This window comes from Phyllostomus hastatus, unplaced genomic scaffold (genome assembly GCF_019186645.2).
Source record: "Phyllostomus hastatus isolate PE091 unplaced genomic scaffold, TTU_PhHast_1.1 phas_contig_283, whole genome shotgun sequence".
In the NCBI taxonomy this organism is placed as follows: domain Eukaryota; kingdom Metazoa; phylum Chordata; class Mammalia; order Chiroptera; family Phyllostomidae; genus Phyllostomus; species Phyllostomus hastatus.
In genome coordinates this window covers 12484910-12502562 of record NW_025333833.1, presented here as the reverse complement: position 1 = coordinate 12502562, position 17653 = coordinate 12484910, and the positions used below count along the sequence as shown (strand labels likewise).

The 17653-nt window shown below is 44.6% G+C and overlaps 1 protein-coding gene across 1 annotated transcript in view; it reads left to right on the top strand.

The window, feature by feature from the left end:
* The window catches only part of NIBAN1 (niban apoptosis regulator 1), a 122074-nt gene that overhangs the window by 77951 nt on the left and 26470 nt on the right, over positions 1–17653 (top strand). The window contains exon 6 of the mRNA XM_045838460.1: positions 16576–16691. Coding sequence (XP_045694416.1) covers positions 16576–16691 — 116 coding nt within the window. The remainder of the gene's footprint in view (positions 1–16575; positions 16692–17653) is intronic.

Genomic DNA, 17653 nt, shown 5'->3' with positions numbered 1-17653 from the left:
TTTAATGAATAAGCAATTATGCCAGCACCGTTTCTTAATTATAACCTCCCCCATTGAATTAAGCTACTATCTTTCCCATTTTAATTACATGTATAAAATATGTAATATCATATGTTATCTAGAGGTTGTCTAAATATCTTCTTTTTCATTGATTTATATATTCCTACATTAATGTCATTTTGATTCTATTATAGTAAATTTCTGTTGTATGTTCTTACCTGATAAGAAAAATTTCCCCTTATAATTCGTTCCTAGTATACTTTTTTAACTCTTCTAAGGTATATATTTTTTTGGTGAATTTATGTTCATTGTAGCTAATTATCCCTTAGCGCCTACTGGGATTCTAATTGCAATCACATTAATTTATAAATTACTTTAGAAAATATTATTACCATATTTCATGTTCTACTCAGTGGCAGATTTTAGAAACTAATTTTTTCCCTTTACTTTTATTGTTGACACTGTTACAGATGTCCCCGTTTCCTCCTCCCCTCCTTTGCTGCCCTCCCCCAGGCCCCGCCCCCCTGCCCTCTGGCCACGCCCACACTGTTGTTGTCCGTGGGTTATGCCTACCTGCTCTTTAGCTAATTCCTTCACGGTCTTTCATTCAGTCTAAAAATTCATTTTAAAGACCAGACTCACACCGATGGGGATAGTCTAAGTGTAGTAACTCAAGTCTGCAGTCAGGACGCTGAGTGGAGGACAGGAGGGAATGCCACTAACTGCCATGGAGGCTCCGCGGGTGCCAGGCTGTGAGCTCCTGGCATCTCACGTCCAGACAACAGCACTTGGGTCCCGTCAGGAAGACCCTGGGCCTCTTGGCCTCCAGAGCCCATGGGCTTGCACCCTGTCTGTCTGAAGCCTTTGTAACTGCAGAATCTTATACTCGCCCCTAACATGAATGAAAAACTCTGCAGGTTGGTTTGAAGATTGCATGGCTTGGGGGTTTAGAAACGGAAATGCTGTGTGGTTTACCTGTGTGCTTTGGGTCGGGATCCGCCTTTCGCCTTGGACACAGTCCAGCCTCCCCCATCGGTTTAGCTCCCTGCTCCGGGGCGATGTCCCCTCCGCATCAGAGAGAGCCCACCCCTCTGAACTCCCAGGGGCCTTTGCTTCTCCCAAAGCCCTTATCCCAGGCTTTGTTGTACTGTGGATAACGGAGCATCTTTTTCACCAAACTTTTACCAGACTGAGCATCTGCCTTGTGGTTGTGTTGGGGTGCTGGAGGTACAATGGCGAACAGGTGGTGGATTTATCATTGTTTCCCACAGTGAGCCAAAGCTCGTTCCCTTGTCTTCAGAGCGCCCTCCACAGTGACTCAGACACGGAATACGTTCACCAGGGTTCGGTCAGTGGGTGAATATGCGATGGGGATTAGGTCGTGAGAGCCATAATTCTGGTTGAAATATGGTTTTCTCAGCTCTACGTCAATTATCATTTTTTCCTTAGCTTTTACATGTTTACCCTTGTTTTGAATATACTGTATTTGTTGACTTTTTTCCCCCTCAAATATCCTTGGTCAGATTTTTCTAAGTTTGCCAGAATTAATTTTTCACTAGATAAATAAATGAATTTAGAGCCTTACTATATTTCAGACATCAGATAAGCTTTGGGGATAAAATCCAAATCAAAAATAAACTCACATCAATAGGTCTGTTTTCTCCAGATGACATGTAGGCACAATATTTTTAAATCTAAAACCATGAAATCTAACATAATACACAGAAAGATACCAGTCAGGAGCCTAAAATAGATTTAATATTTTATTTCTATATATAAATTGAGAAATGAATGAGCATAATTCTGAACATTGTAGGCTTATCAACTCAGTATTTATTATTGGGGGAATACAGGAATAAGTTAGAAATAATCAGTACTCCTAATTCTTCATTCTAAAGAACCTAACTTTTTAAAGAATGAATTCTACCAGTATAACCCACTTTCTTCTATATTGTAATAAAATGAACATTTATTTTGAATTTAGACATTCAATTTTGTCTTGCCCAATATACTTATCAATCAAATAGCAACATGGGTTGGGATAAATACTTATATATTCATTTAATTTGACATTGTGTGGATTTACACTCATCAGATCTACATTCATTTATTCAACAAATATTTGTCGAGCATCTCCCATGGCCACACAGTGTTCTGGGCTCTCAGGATACAACAGGGAGCCGAACAAAGATCCCTGCTCTCGTGACACTTACATTATAGGTAGACACCAATGGTGGAGACAGAAAGTAAATCATAGACATAATAAATACGCAAATTATGTGACATGAGAGAAGGCACTGAGTACTATGGAAAAATAGTACAGTAGAGAAAGGGAGTTCAAGAGAGCCGGAGGCGGAGGGGGAGGGCAGGCTGCAGTATATAATAAAGTCATTTTAAACATGCACAGAATTAAACAAGGAGAACTATGCCTCACATAAACCCACCTAAAATGTAAGAGATGGAGGTCTGGCTGGTGCGGCTCAGTGCATTGAGCATGAGCGTGAACGTCAGCCTGTGAACCAAAGGGTTACCAGTTCAATTCCCAGTCAGGGCGCATGCCTGGGTTGTAGGCCCGGGATGTGTGAAAGGCAACCACACATTGATGTTTCTCTCCCTCTCTTTCTCCCTCCTTTCCCCTCTCTCTAAAAATAAATAAATGATTTTTTTTAAATGTAAGAAATGAAAAAAAATTTTAAGGGGGTGGAGTGGTAGGGGAGGCAGAAAACTGTACTTAAACAACAATAAAAAACATAAAAATAAAAAATAAATAAAAATAGAAATGTAAGAAATGGAGTTGTACAGTGTTGGAGGAGATCCGAAAACGAAGGCATGGGGTTGGAAAAGAAACACTGTAAGGAGTGCGAGAGATGCATGTGTTACTCAGCTTGAAATAAGAGGTCTGAGAGACACAATGATTTTGCAATGGTACTTCTAACTCCGCTGAAGATGCTACTTGCAAAAATGTCCTAATTGTAGTCAATAACATGAGAAATGCAGGTCGCCCACGAGAGAGAAATGCCTGATAACGAGAACTCCTGTACTTTAAAATGTGGTCTATGGAAGGATTAAGGGGACGTCTTCTGAAGGAGTTAAACTTGATGAATTTAAATTTGTAAACCCACATGGAATGCGTTACTTAATAAATATTTGCTCTTGCAATTTTAAATAATGAGCATAGGTCTGGAATTAATTATATGCTGTTTCATTTATTTAATAAATAAATGCCACACTATTAGGAGAGAAATGAGTAGACATTAAAAGCCCATTCAGATTCTGTGGCTCTATCATGTCTTTCTTAATGGTAAAAATTCCATTAAGAACTGCGAACAATCAAAAGACATTTCCTTGTAAGTAACATGTCTATCAGAGGTGATGTGCACATACATCCTCCCTGTCTCTCCCTCCCTCCCCCTCCTCCCTCCCTCCCTCCTTCCTTCCCCCACCCCTTCCTCCTTCCTTCCCCCACCCTGTCATACATTCAGAAGCACTGACACTTCCAACATAGGAATTGAGGTTTTGTTTTCATTTCCTCTTTCTCTGATATGGGAATTAGATCATTGGGCCAATTCTTCCAAATAGTTTCACAGGATGAATTATTTGCATCATGTGCGTCGAGTCTACAGCAACTGCGGAGATCGTCTGCAGTAGGAACAGGAGGCACCTAAGTCCATCAGGCATTTCAGTTGTTTCTTTTTGGCAGCGGGTAAGAGAGGGGTGACCAGTTTGTTACAATAAATATAGCAGATTGTTGTAAGGCTATATCCTGTTTGGAAGTGATCTCATCTAATGTGCCGGTTGGTGGTTAGCAGTTTTCTGCTACACAGGACCGTGGTAGCGTGGCATTGTGAAAGCTGAAGCCCCGAGGATTCCTCACGGCCCATACTGCAGGGTTTCTGAGTGAGATATCATTGTCAGGGCTCTTAAACCCTAACCTTAGTGCATACAGGGACTTGTTACAAGTCATCTGATTGCTTATTTCTGTGCGTTACTTTGACCCGGGGCTTGTTCTGTTAGATGAACTGTGCTGTGTGTATAATGATGAAAGAGAAAGTCAGAGGCCTTCCTTCTTTATTGATTTAGAGTAGAAACATGTCAGGACAGATCCACCTTGTCATAATGCCGTCTGAACACGGTTTGGGTGTCTGGTGGCACGCCCACTTTTACCGCCCTCTGCTCTGTTCCCACGCAGGTAAGCCGTGTAACTCCTAAACCATGGACATTTACAGCTGTGCTGTCCAGGGTGGGGGACACCAGCCCCACCCGGCTGCTGACCACTTGAAATGAGGCTGCTTTGAAATGAAACATGCCATAGTGTAAAATACACGGGATTTCAGAATCTTAGTCCTGAAAAAAGATGAGAAGATGTCTTGTGAATCACTTTATAGAGCTTGCGTATTTCAGGTATATTGGTGTAAATAAAATGCACTATTAAAATTAGTCTAAACTGTTTCTTTTGACTTTTCTGATGTGGATACTATAAGATTTAAAGTTGTATATGTGGCTTTTATCACATTTCTATTGGACAGAGCTGGTCCAGAGTGTCTTCACCCTCCCACTTCCCCTTTCCTCACCCTGGAGGAGGCCTTTACAGCCAGTAAGGACTACTGTCTGCAGCCCAGGGCAATACTTGTGCCTGTGTTGGGGGCAGGAGTGGAGACCGGAGAACGTTCAGGGGGAAGGAGGAGGAGCAGAGGGAGGGAGAGAAGTGAGCGGTTTCGATCCATTTTGGTCTGAGATGCCACGCAGTCTCGCTTGAAGAAGGAGGAATAGCTGAGCCAAGTCAGTTCCCCCCAAGGCCGCTCTGCTCTTTGTTTTAAAATAGGCTGGATCACTGGGACGGCGGACTCATCTGATTGCAAAATAAATACATGCACAGCTTCTGTAACTGCAGCACAGAAAAGCACGCACCACGTTTGAAGAATCATTGTCGTGGCTGTCCTTAGTCAACAGAGATCATCAAGGACTGGCTTGTCCGCCATTGGATAGTTCAGATTTGGACAAAGGACGTGATCGTTTTTGTTCTGCCGCATTTCGTAAAAGAGAAATTTCTCACCGATGTCTAATTTTTAATGGCTTTATATATAGTTTAGACTCAAATAAACACCTGAGAGGATAAAAATGGTGGTTTTTCTGGAGAACTGGAAGAATTTTTGAAAATCACCGTGCTTTTGTGAAACGTTAAATGAAGAGATACCAGGCGGTTTCTCCTTTTTCAAGAGGAAAGAATCGGTATTTTAGAGACCAAGCCCATGGGATCACCTAAGTTGATGATTTAGTGTTTTAGATGAGACAAACCAGTTCTATTATAATCTTGTCATAGACCATGAAACGGCAAACTTGAATCTTTTCACTCTTTTATTAGCTCAGTTAATTAAACAGCCCATGTGGTGGGCCCAGGGGAAATGCCCATGAATTGAACTGTCATTCAGGTGAAATGGAAAAGGAAAAGGGAGGACGAAGAGCCCCAGATCGGAACAGAACTATGCTGAGAGCCGCATATGTAATTCCGGGTTTCCCAGTAGCCATACCGATGACTGCCTGCATCCCGGAGAAAGGTGCGCATTGGAGCGAGAGAGGGTAGTGGGGAGGAAAGGGTGAGGTGGGCCTGCAGCTGGAGCTTCACGCCCCCAGCTGGGAGCGCTGCCACGGGAAGTGCTACCCGAATGTCGATAACCTAGCTGCACTTGCAGCGCCGCATCATAGAATGACTCTATTCCAGAGCTAGAAAGGGAGGTCCGACCACCAGTCTCTCATGTCGAATGCGAGAAACTGGGCCCAGAGGGGCAACGTGGCTCACCTCGGTTCCCACAGCCCAAGGGGCAGCAGTAGCAAGAGCACCCAGTTTTCATGCCCACCAGACAGCCGTCCCACTACTGCGTGCTGCCTCCGTATCATTGAGTCACTCATTTCTCTGCTCCCTGGCCTATCCAAAGAACACTTGGTGCCAGGTGCTGTGCTGTGGCCTTAGGGTTCAACAATGCATACGACAGACTTTGTCCTCAAGGACATTATAGTGTAAGGCCTACGAGTCACCCAGTTGCGTCTCAGAGGGACCTCCTGGAACCATCCCCCTGACCTTGCTCTGCGTTCATGGCAAGCAGGGGATCCCAATACTGCTTTAAAGGACACTTGTGACAGGCCCACAGGTGCTTCAAGGCACAAGGGTTTCCCCTCCATTGATGGGAAGAAAACACATGCAGGAGGCAGCAGAAACCTCTTCTGAGTACACCGCACTGAACAGTGTCTTTAAGGAGAGGAAAAAGGAATGACTTCTTCGGTTGAAATCCCACTGGCACCTGCTCAGTGGACTGAGAGGAGGAGCCAGGCTCGAGGTCCACCCCTCCTGGAGGAGAGAAAGGCTGTTTCACTCTCGTCTGTGCATTCACTTCACAAGCACCTCAGTATGGACCCTGGAACAGGCCACGATTCGGCAGCTGCCGGTGCTCAGGCGCTCTCTGGGGGCTCTCGTTGGCTCACTGCTACCAGACTGTTTCAGCTCCGGAAAGGCAACTATTGTTCATGAGCAGATGGGTTAAAAAAAAAAAGTCATTAGCTCAGCACAGATTTTCCTAAGAATAATAGCATAACACTTCATAACGTTTGACCCACAAATACAAAACCCCCCATAACTCACTTTTCATTCCTCATGCATTCCTTTTTGATCGTTGCTCTTAAGGGCGAAGATCTTACCTTGCTTAATCAGGATGTATGCATAATTTTTATAATCTGGTTTCTGCAATTAAAATGATCTCCAAACCACTTTTTCATGATGGGCCTAAATCATCGTAGTTATTATTTTAAGGGCTGCGTAATACTGCATGTAGTAATTCTATTGTGGGTTACTTAAACTTGTTATTAACCAAGCTACCCCTTGGACTTCACTGAAAATACTTGTGCATGCTGAGACTTTTCACAATCAAATTGCACATTTACTTTACGAGTAAAGCCACACTCAGCGGACCCCGTAGCGAGGCAACTTAACGCTGATCCAGAGTCACAGGCCTTCAACCACCCCAGTGTCTTTTGGCTTAAAGCAATCACGCAAAGCTGGTACACGTTGTGGGCTCAGCTAACCCAGAAATTAAAAAGAATTCTGTTGGCAGCCCTGCCATTTCTGTAATAGGTCTGGAATGCAGACGCTGTTTTTATTGGTGCATGACTGCTCAAGTTTCTACAAAACGATCTGGTCCCCAAGACCTGGAGGCCTGAGTTGCGTGCAGCCTCCTGAACCTGAGGAGGAGGCCGCGAGATCAAGCGGGGTCACGTGCCCAGTCAGGTTGTCCGCGGCTGCCTCTTTGGAAGGGAATGGGGCATGGGTCAATTTAATTTTTTTTAAAGGTTGTATTTATTTATTTTTAAAGAGGGAAGGGAGGGAGAAAGAGAGAGAGAGAGAGAGAGAGAGAGAGAGAGAAACATCAATGTGCAGTTGCCGGGGGTCATGGCCTGCAACCCAGGCATGTACCCTGACTGGGAATCGAACCTGAGACACTTTGGTTTGCAGCCCATGCTCAATCCACTGAGCTACACCAGCCAGGGCTCAATTTAATTTTTTAGGTCTTTGGGGAAATGTCACAAATCAGGAAACTGAGCTATTTTATCCTAGACAAAAGTAGATACAACTTCTGCTGCAGTTGCACGTTTTAAGTGAGATTAGGTCCTTGTGGAAAGTGAGTCTGTATGAAACCAGACATTTGTTTTATCCTGTTATTTTCTTACTCTCACTTGCTGACCCAGTAAAATGAGTGGCACATTGATATGACACTGGGCAATGACTCACACTTCTTTGATTTTCAGTTGTTACTATTTTCCATTTTCTGCCTGGGAATGATCACCTTTGGCTTACCTGTCTCCAGAGACGGCTGTGAGAATCCAGTGAGATGTAAACAGTAAAATCTTCTGACAAGCACCAACTGGATGCCCTTCTTAACCACTGCGGGTGATGATGAGCGGAAAATCCCCTGAGAGCCCCATCAGAGAGCGCGGTGCTCTGGGGGTGTGCCTGGCTGGGATCTGATGATGCCGGTGGACACCGGGGATGTGTTCTGTGAGGCACAACCGGCCGTCACTCCACTGTCTGCCTTTATTTGTAGGAAACTCGCTCCCCTGGGTGAGCGTGACACGAGGCAAGGTGTTCTGAGCTCACGAGATGAAGGGTGCCCACATATCTGTCAGGAAGAATTTCCTTAATATGCTCGTGTGCTCCAGTGACAAATTCAACCAAGACCTGTGCATGAACAGTCATTTCCAGGAAAAAGAGAAAGTGTCATAAAACATAAAGCACGTGTCCGTGGCTAAATGGAGCATCTTCTCTGTTTGTTTGAAAACTCAAGCTGCCTTCTAGGGGTGTCCAGGTTGTGCGGTCAGTGTCTGCCTGTGGGGACTCGGCCACGCGGCTCGCCACAATGTCACCAAGTAGCACATGACCCAGTTTCTGGGGTCAGGGCCGAAAGATCGCCTGAGCCTCTGCACTCCCACAGCCGTTTGTCCCACTCCACAGCTACCGCTTTTTTCCAATTTACTTTTTAAAGAGGAAATTCGATCATTTGCATTTGTTTTGCTCAGATTTGGGGGTATAATTTATTTTTCCTCTGAGGGCATTTCAGCACCATCTACCGGTAGTTATTAAGGGGTTGGGTGATAGTTCTGCACTCACTGTGTTAGAATACACAGTCTCACCCATGAAAGGCCATATGTATGTGTCCTGGGCTGATAGGAAATAACTGTGTCCTTGTTCCCTTGGTCAGACACTGCCCAGGGATCAAAGGTGCGCAAGGTGACAGATGAAGAAGACTTTGGGGCCAAGGGCCACATATTTAGTGGACATGGCTTCAGGGCTGAGTACCTTCATGGTATTCGGAAAGGAGAAACCCTCTCTCATCCCTTACTTGGAGTCTGATGACGTCATCCCTAGTTTCGGAAGGGATGGGAACATGGGTCATTTTTATGTTTTTAAGGCTTTGAAAAAAAGACTTTAAGTAAAGGAAACTGCTAGAGGAAAGAAGGCTGCCACAGAGAAAATACAGTCCACACAGCCACTGAGTGCCCAGAAAGGGAAGAGGAGATGCACCAAGGTGACCCCTGAGGATTTATGTCCAGACAAGATGATTGCTTCTAAAGGAAGTGGGCGTTCCCTCCCACGGGCAGAGTTCTAGCTGTTTGGGATAATAATGTCCTTATAAACCGGCCTGAGGTGGTGACTCCTTACCCGCAGGCCTTTTGATAAAGCTTCATCATAGCACTATTTTTATATACCACTTTGAGGAAGTTTCAGGGTTCATCTGTGTTAAGTGGGTGAGCATTTAGAAGTGGTATTTCTTAACCTGATAATGAGGGGGCGAAGTCGTTAAGACCCTGCTTAGAGTCTGCTTCAAGAGTTATGGTCTTCCGTTGTATCTTTTCTAGGCATATATTTTTTCTCAAAATACGGTCTGTAAGTCACCTGCAACCGAATCACCAAAAGAGCGTCTTTAAATGCAGATTCCTTGGTCACCCCTGGGCCTGCTGGGTCAGAATCTCTGGCACAAAGTTAAAAATCTCAGTGTTAATGAGCACTCCAGTGCTCATGAAGCATCTCCTCTCCTGGGGGGAAACTTTTGACATCCTATTGCAGCGTATTTTACCTTGTATCGAATCAAAGTCTGCCACTCTCTACTTTATTTTTTTTTTAAATTTTTCACCATTGTCCATAATGATAATAATAACGTATTTTATTTTTCTTGTTTCTCCTCCTTTTTATTTTTAGGTTAAATAAATGTTCAATTACAGTTGACATTCAATATTGTATTATTTCAGAGGTATAGCGCAGTGATTAGACATTTGCATAACTTACAAAGTGATCCCCCCAGCAGGTCCAGTCCCCACCTGACACCATGCATAGTATTTCAATATTATTGACAGCACATTATTCTGTGTCCTGTACTTGGCATCCCTGGGACTATTGTGTAACTGCCATGTATGCTTCTGAGTCCTTCACCTTCTTCACTCAATCCGGACCTTAGTACTTGAATCCACATATAACAAGTCCGTTCCTCTTGTACATCGTAGATCTTCCCATCGATGAAAATCTCCTCCCTCCAGGCTGTGTCTTGGAAAGAGACTGGGAGATTCCTCATTCATTTGGTTGTCTTCAGAAGTACTCCACCTTTTTTTTTTCTTTATTTGAAAAATGTTTGCAAAATCTGCTGCTTAGCATGAGCTAGAAGTATGAAACAATATGCTCAGAATCCATCTACGACTGCCCCTGTCCTTGTCATTTATACTCCACGTGCCTGTGGCCCATCCCCACCTGCTGTGCGACCCCGGTGTCCCCCCACTGACTTGCACTGACCTCACAGTTAAGTGAGACCCTGGATTCATCTCTCTGCCTGTCTATTACCTTTCCCCAGTAATTGCAAATGTTTAAGGGCAGGCCCTATAGATTTTCCTGTGGGGGATCAGTAACCTCAGCCTTTGAAACAGCACCTACCATGTAGGCTGCTTAATTCTTTGATTGCATTCATTGCCATTTCCAACCACTCTAAACTTTTTTCAGTATGTCCATCAAAGTCATGCAAGACTTTAATTGTTGCCTTGATAAAATCTAGATGCAGGATGCCTCCAACGGCCTCCTCTCCCACCAGTCTGATATGTGGGTCTAAAGGAAGTGAGCGCAGCCTGTCTTCACGCCTGCTAGTAATCGCCACTTCCTTCTCCCTGCTGACAAACCGCCTTCTGCTGCTTGTGGGCAAGTCGGGGATTCGTGAGCTGCCCTGTTCTTAGTCAGATGAGGTGTGCGGCATTTTTCTGTACGCTTTCAAATTTTAGTCAAAACAATATGCGCACTAGAAACTTCCATTTCTTTGGGAAGCCTTTTATATTCTCTGTGGGAGACCAGAGCAAGAGTATTTTCACCCAGAGCAGTACTGTTAGAACCCATCTCGGGGTCCCTGTCTCTCGGTGAGATACATATTTTTTTCTTGGCTTATGCCTTTTCTCTTCCTGGTTGGTTGTGTGTCCACTAACACAGATGTGATCTGGTCAGCGGGTGGACACTTTAGTCTAGTAGTTTTCAAGGGGCAGTTCAGGAACTTCTAAGTGATCCTGGGGCTAGTGCTCAGAAGGGTTATCACTTATCAATGGCAATAAATATTTGCACAGGTTGGTCATGAATAAACAAGACTTGAATAAAAACCAGAGCTTGGATCACCATTTCGTGAAAGTGGACATCATTCATTTTTAATTCCAGGGAGGGGCATTTATTTTGTTTTATTTGTAATGAGGTCACATCACATTCTGTCACTCATTAAATGAGTGAATTGGACTGGATGGCCGCTCTGAAATACTCAAACTCTGGAATTATATGATTCTAAACTTTGAGAAGGGAAGGATATGTAAGATCATTTAAAAACACAAACACACACCCGTGTGCATGAGCCCCCATATTGCAGTGATGGAATCTGAATGCGGCGGTTAGGTTGTGACGACGTCAGTGTCTTGGTTGTGCTATTATATTATAGTTTTGCAAGATATTCCCATGAAGAGAAACTGGGTGAAGGCAGAAGCCTTAGATATATCTGTATTATTTCTCACAAAAACTTGTGAAGCTACAGTTTTCTCAAGATAAAAAGCTCTTAAAAATCAAGCCATAGCGTGTCATAACAGGACTCTGGAAGTAATGAGCCTTTCTGAAACTCAGTTGCTTTGCTCTAAGTGGGGGATGAATTCCTGCCTGATGGGATTGTCGGAAGGATTATGTGAGACAACAGTGTGTGTAGACATCTCACGTGGTTCCTACTCCATGATGGCCTCCAGTACACGTTGGTTACGCTCCCCTGTGCTTCTTGGTCTTTGTCTTAGGGAAGAAACCAGGGCAGACAGGCTTGCTCCAGCTCTCCTAGCAGAGACACATGGCCTGAAGCTAAAGGCAGTTTAGAAGCAAACATTAGGACGCTGAACCTCATAGCCGTGCAGTGAGTAATGCTGTTACATAACGCTTGCAAATCGCCAGGCGGATCAGCTAACAGGGTTTGGCGCAGCTGACCGATGAAACCAGGCGGCTTCCAAGCCCAGCCCCAGCCAGGGAGTCCCGGCCGAGCAGCCAGAGTCGAATCTGGAGTAACCACACGGGCCTCGGAGCTTTGGGGTTGCGTTGGCCTCAGACGTGCTATGAATCTGCGTGAGTGGAAAAAACAAAAGTGATTTCTCTCTGGCTGATCCCCTGCCTGACTGTCCCCAAGGGGCCTGGAACAGCTTTCCTTCCCTCGAAAAATCCGTAATCACATGTCCTGAATATGAGTTTTCCAGGCAGCTGCACAGATGAGAGGGAGGGAGAGATGGCAGAGAAGAGCCGTGCCTTGGTCCTCAGGATGTGGCCGCTGAAGGAATGGCCGAGATGTGTCTCCCACACGTTTCCCGAAACGTTTAGACTTTCCCAGGGCTCTGTCGCTGCCCTTGACCTGACGAACGTTTGCAGCGGTCAGAGGGGGGAGGAACCCCAAGGGCAGCCTCGCCGACATTTTTAATGACACCGAGGCGAAAGGGGGTTCGGGGACAGAATTATCCTTTTTAAATGTTTTTGGCAGGTTCTGGGGCACTCAGCTGATCACAGTAAGTTGTAATTTACTAGGGGGAATGTCTGAACCTGCCCCTCAAAATCCAAAGCCAAGTTCAAGTCAGGAAAGGCTTAGATGAAGAAGGGTTTTACATGAGAAAAGGTATAGGGGTTTTATTTGGCTACAGAAAGGTATGAGTCAACGGTGTGAGGTGGCTGTAAAAAAAAAAGAGGTTAGGGACCTGGAAAAAGAAAATAATCTTTCTACCTTATGTAATTTGCACTAGTTAGACAATACTCAGAGTGCTATACTCAGGCTAGGGGCCAAGTTTAAGAAAGATATTGACACATTGGCATTGGTCACTAAAGGAAGAAAGGAAAAAAAAGGACCACGTTCAAAAACTCCAAAAACTCCACTCTTTAAAGAATGGCTGAAGGAAAATAAGGCTATTTAGCTATCTTCTGCAGTTACCATATGGAAGAGAAATAAACGTCTATTTTGCTCTGAAAGACGGAAATGGGATTAATCAGAGAGAGTTCATGGAAACAGATTTTGGCTCCATAGAAGGAAAAATTTTCAAATAATTGGAGCTGTCCAGTGACTAAAAGGACCACTTCATTAAATTGTGAGGTCCTCATCCCTGGAAATACTCCAGCTAAGGCCGGACAAGGGTCTGTCTGGGGTTCCGAAGGCCCTCGGCGTTGAAGGAGAGCTTGGGGTCGGTGATCTTGAAGATTACTTCTAATTCCCATAGTTTATGATTGAAGTAAGCATGAATGCCAAGGTCACTTATGACATGCCAGAGCCACTTTTTCAACTCTTGGCTCTGATTCTGACCAGCTGTGTGACCTTCAGCTGAGAAATGAACCATTTCTTCTTCCAGTTTCCCCAACCGTAAAACAAGGGAGCTGGATTTAGTAATGACGTCCGAGTTCTCCCCAGCACGTCTGTCTCCCGAAGCATCCTCACAACGACAGCACGACAGCACGTTTGGAAAGGAGACTCTGAGCTGATACCTGGCATTTCTTCCTAGGTCTGCTTGCAGGGAGAAGGCTTTTAAAGAACAAACACCATTGTTGATTCTGGGGCCATTGAACCGAAGTCTCAATTGTTTGTTGGCAGGAGACTGGGTGATTGTGACCCTAGCTAGAACCTGCTCCCACGAGACCTGAGGCAGGAAGTTGATCGAATGACTGGTAATCTGCTTCCTCTCAAACACCTGTGCTTTTTGGCTGAGTTCAGCAATGCCTTTGCAAACAACTCAGAAGAAATGGAGATCATGTTACCATTGCAACATAGTTGTGCATTTTGCAAAGCAAGGCTTTGTTCTTTATGTCCTCAATAATCTAGCTGTTGCTGCTGAACGGTGTTTATAATCATAAAAACCAGTGTCCATAAGGCAACTTACTATGTGGCAGACAGTGTTCTTAAAGTTTTATATAAATTAATTTAATTTGTTTATAAGATGAAAAATCGAATGATGAATCAGTAGATTAGATCCTTCTTCCCCTCTGGAAAAGGATTAGTTAAAATCCATTAATGTCTGTCTTAACGGTAAGGAGTCCAGAATTCAGATCCACACCCTCATTCTTTCAGCCATTACTGCTGCTGTTCAACTACTGTCATTTCTTCTGGGGTCCATTTGATCACCCATACTTTTCTCCGGCTCTGTGAAGGTGCCCTGCCCTCCCGCACGACTCCCTTCCATCACTTCTGTGTCTTCTTTGACAACACTCTGACTCACACCTCGTCGTCTCAAATCTCTTTCCTTCAGTTATTTTTTTCCCAGCGACTTCCAGTGATGCAACCTGCAATGGGAGTGTCATCATTTGTTTTGCTATAGAAATAAAAAGTATGTACAGGATTTCAAGTACCTCCTCCAGTTACTGAGATCAATGGGGGAAGAACTAAGTACACTTATGCTTCTTGTAAGGACGGAAGAATTTCACACTTCATTCCCAGGCTCTCTCGAGGGTCTGGCACCACTCACCCCATCCAACTGCCACATTTTACTCCACCTCTCCATTTCCCGAGGTCGGGAATGAAGACAGCTGGTAAGAATAAGAGCACATGAGTCAATCTTGAACTTCAATGTGATCATTACAGTTTCCAGCTCGGTGGGCAAAGCCCCTCCCAATGTTGTGAGCTCACTTACTGTCAATTTTATATGAAGACCTTAATTTTTGTTTTCCAAGGCTCTAAGATTAAAGACTAAATCAATTGCCAAACCAGAAAAAAAAATAACAAGGAAAAAAATGCTTCGACTTAAAAACTTGAGTCTTGGGACATGCTTTGAAAACTCTGATTTAGATTCTGACCACATCTCTATGGTGTTACTAGAAATATCAGTTACTGCTCCACGTTTTTGAAGACGGAGCTTCTAGGCTTCTCGGTAGCCTCACTGTGGAGAATTCTGCTTGGGCTCTCACAGAGGCGATGCCTTGAATTTTGTTTTCTCTTTCCCGTGACCTAATATACCAATCTCAGAAGAGTCAACCACAGCCTATTAATTGTCACATTTCAGAGCACATTGACCCTTATTTAGCTCTGCTCAGTCCCCACATGAGCCATTGAACCCCTGACTGTCTCAAGCTCGAAGGTGCCCAGTGAATCAGCTGACAAAGCGAAGATTGCCGTAGAAATGCAGATCCCGGGCGACTGGCCAGAGAACTGTGTGCCCTACATGGGCAGCAGCAGGGGGTGCAAGACGCGGCTTGGAATCACTTAACTCTGCCCACTTTGTTTCCCCTTTCTGCAATTTGATTTCTTTGTTGTTAGATGGTATTGTTATCATAATTCATTTTCTGCTAAGATATGTATAATTCTGTTATCACTGTACCCTCCAAGAGCTAGTTTTTCGTGTTGAAAATTGTCTTGGTCAGTTTGGACTGTGGTAACAAAAATGCCATCGTCTCGGAGGTCCAAGATGGAGGCACTGGTAAATCCAGTGTTTGGAGGGAGAGAGGGGCAGAGGGAAGGGAGGGGGAGAGAGACACCACGTTTCCTTGTGTGAGGGCACTGACCTGGGCTCCGCCATCATAACCTAGCTACTAGCTACCTGCCTTTCGCTCCATCTCCAGATGCCATCACGCTGAGGATTAAGGTTTCAACATGTGAATCTGGGGGGACAAAAACACTCAATCCATAGCAGAAATGAGGACATTTGCATGCGCATTGTGACTTGTGGAATTCTGGGATGACCATTCAGCCACAATTAAAATCCTATCATTAGATATTAATTTCTTTGTGGTGGGATATTACCTCTCAGATATGACACCTTTCAAAACCCACTATGCTTGCTGGGGTGGACCCATACAGTTCATATGTGTGGTAGTAGAGTGTGGTTGTTAGAAGCAGGCTGTGCATCAGACCACCCAAATTCACATCCTTACTAGTCTTATGACCTTGGGCAATTAACTCATCTCTCTGTGTTTTGGGTCTCATCATCTGTAAAACAGGGATGGTAACTTCTCAGAGGTTTTTGTGAGGCTGCAATGAAATACGTGATGAGCTTAAAAGAACAACAGCCTGCTCTGTACATGTTTGCAATGATCACTCTGTGTTTGCATAAATCAGCATATGGTATGCATGTCCTTTAGACAGTGAGCTGATGTCATGTCACAGAGAAACTGGAGTTTTGTTCAGGGAACTGGGAAGGAATGGAGACCATGGGTACACGAGGCCTCATTGAGGAAGGGCTGGCCTCAGTGTGAGGGGTTGCAGTGGATCGTGTAAGGCCACCAGGTGCCTGAGACAGGGAAGCAATTATGAAAGAGAGAAAGAGGGACGGATCCGCCTGTAGTCCTAGCAAGTACGCCCAGTAACTGCTAGGCTTAATCAGCTAGTACGGTGAGCAAGTGGCATGATGTGTACACCTGCAAACGAACTCTGAATTCAGTATCCACTTAATCTTTCTGTCTCGTAATTCTGCTCCTTGTAACAATCAGGTAATGCTAGGTTTCTGAACCAGTACGTGTGAAGAACCACAGACACATGTAAAATAAAGTGTTTTTCTTTGCTAAATGCCCTTGCCTCTTTCTTTTAGATTACATGAAGCAGACCACGTTTGAAGCCCAGGCCTTTTTAGAAGCTGTGCAGTTCTTCCGGCAGGAGAAAGGTCACTACGGCTCGTGGGAGATGATGACTGGAGATGAAACCCAGGTGACACGGAGCTCAGGGGTTTGGATCTCGTTCTCTGCCTGGGAGGCAGGGGGTCAGGGTCATAACAAACAATCAGACAGACAAAGTTGCAAGAATGGAAGCTGCAGAACCAAAGACCATTTCTCTCAAGGTCTAGAAAGTGATCGTCAGCCTTTATCATCTCATGGCACACACGAACTAATTGCTGACATTCTGCAGCATGCCAAAAAATATATCTTTTGCCAATCAGCCAAAAATAGGTATAATTTGAATGAATCAAAATTATACCTATTTCTCTAGTATTGTCCTGTTGGCTGTTGTCATTTTTTTTATTTGACAGTCTCAGGGAAAAGAGGGCAGTGCCCCTGATTAAATAGTCGGGTACTGCATGTTCTAAACATTCTCGCACACACCGGTGTGCGGGGCATGCAGCCCCACCATCGCCGGCCTAGAAGCATGGGGTCTGCATGCCCACAGCCGGGCACCCATTCCAAGGACCGCCAGCTGGGCACGAAGCAGGGCAGCCAGACACTGCACGGGCAATGAGGAGAGCTGCTTCTCCTTGTCCTGTGAAAGTGATTATTCTCTCCGATGACCTCCTGCTTCCAGCGCAGAAGCAAATGTGAACAGCATGGTTGAGTAAAAAGTCTGTGGTGGGGGTTTGGGGCAGCGGCCTTGGGTTACATCTCGCCAAGTTATTTCACCTCTTTCAGGCTCAGGTAACTCCTCCGAAGGAAAGACACATTTCGGCTTGCAGGGCTGGGGGAATTAAATGAGATGTTTGGGAAAACAATCTGGCACACAGTTGTCTTTATCCTTTGAGTGATGGATAAATGAAGTCATGAAAGGAGACACATTTTAGGAGCATGAGACAGTTTTCATTTACATTTTCTAGCTTTCCATTCTCTGTGGCCCAGTATAATTTTTTATGACCTTAATGAAATGCCAGTCATAGGCTCAATGCCATGACTGGGCCCCTGGGA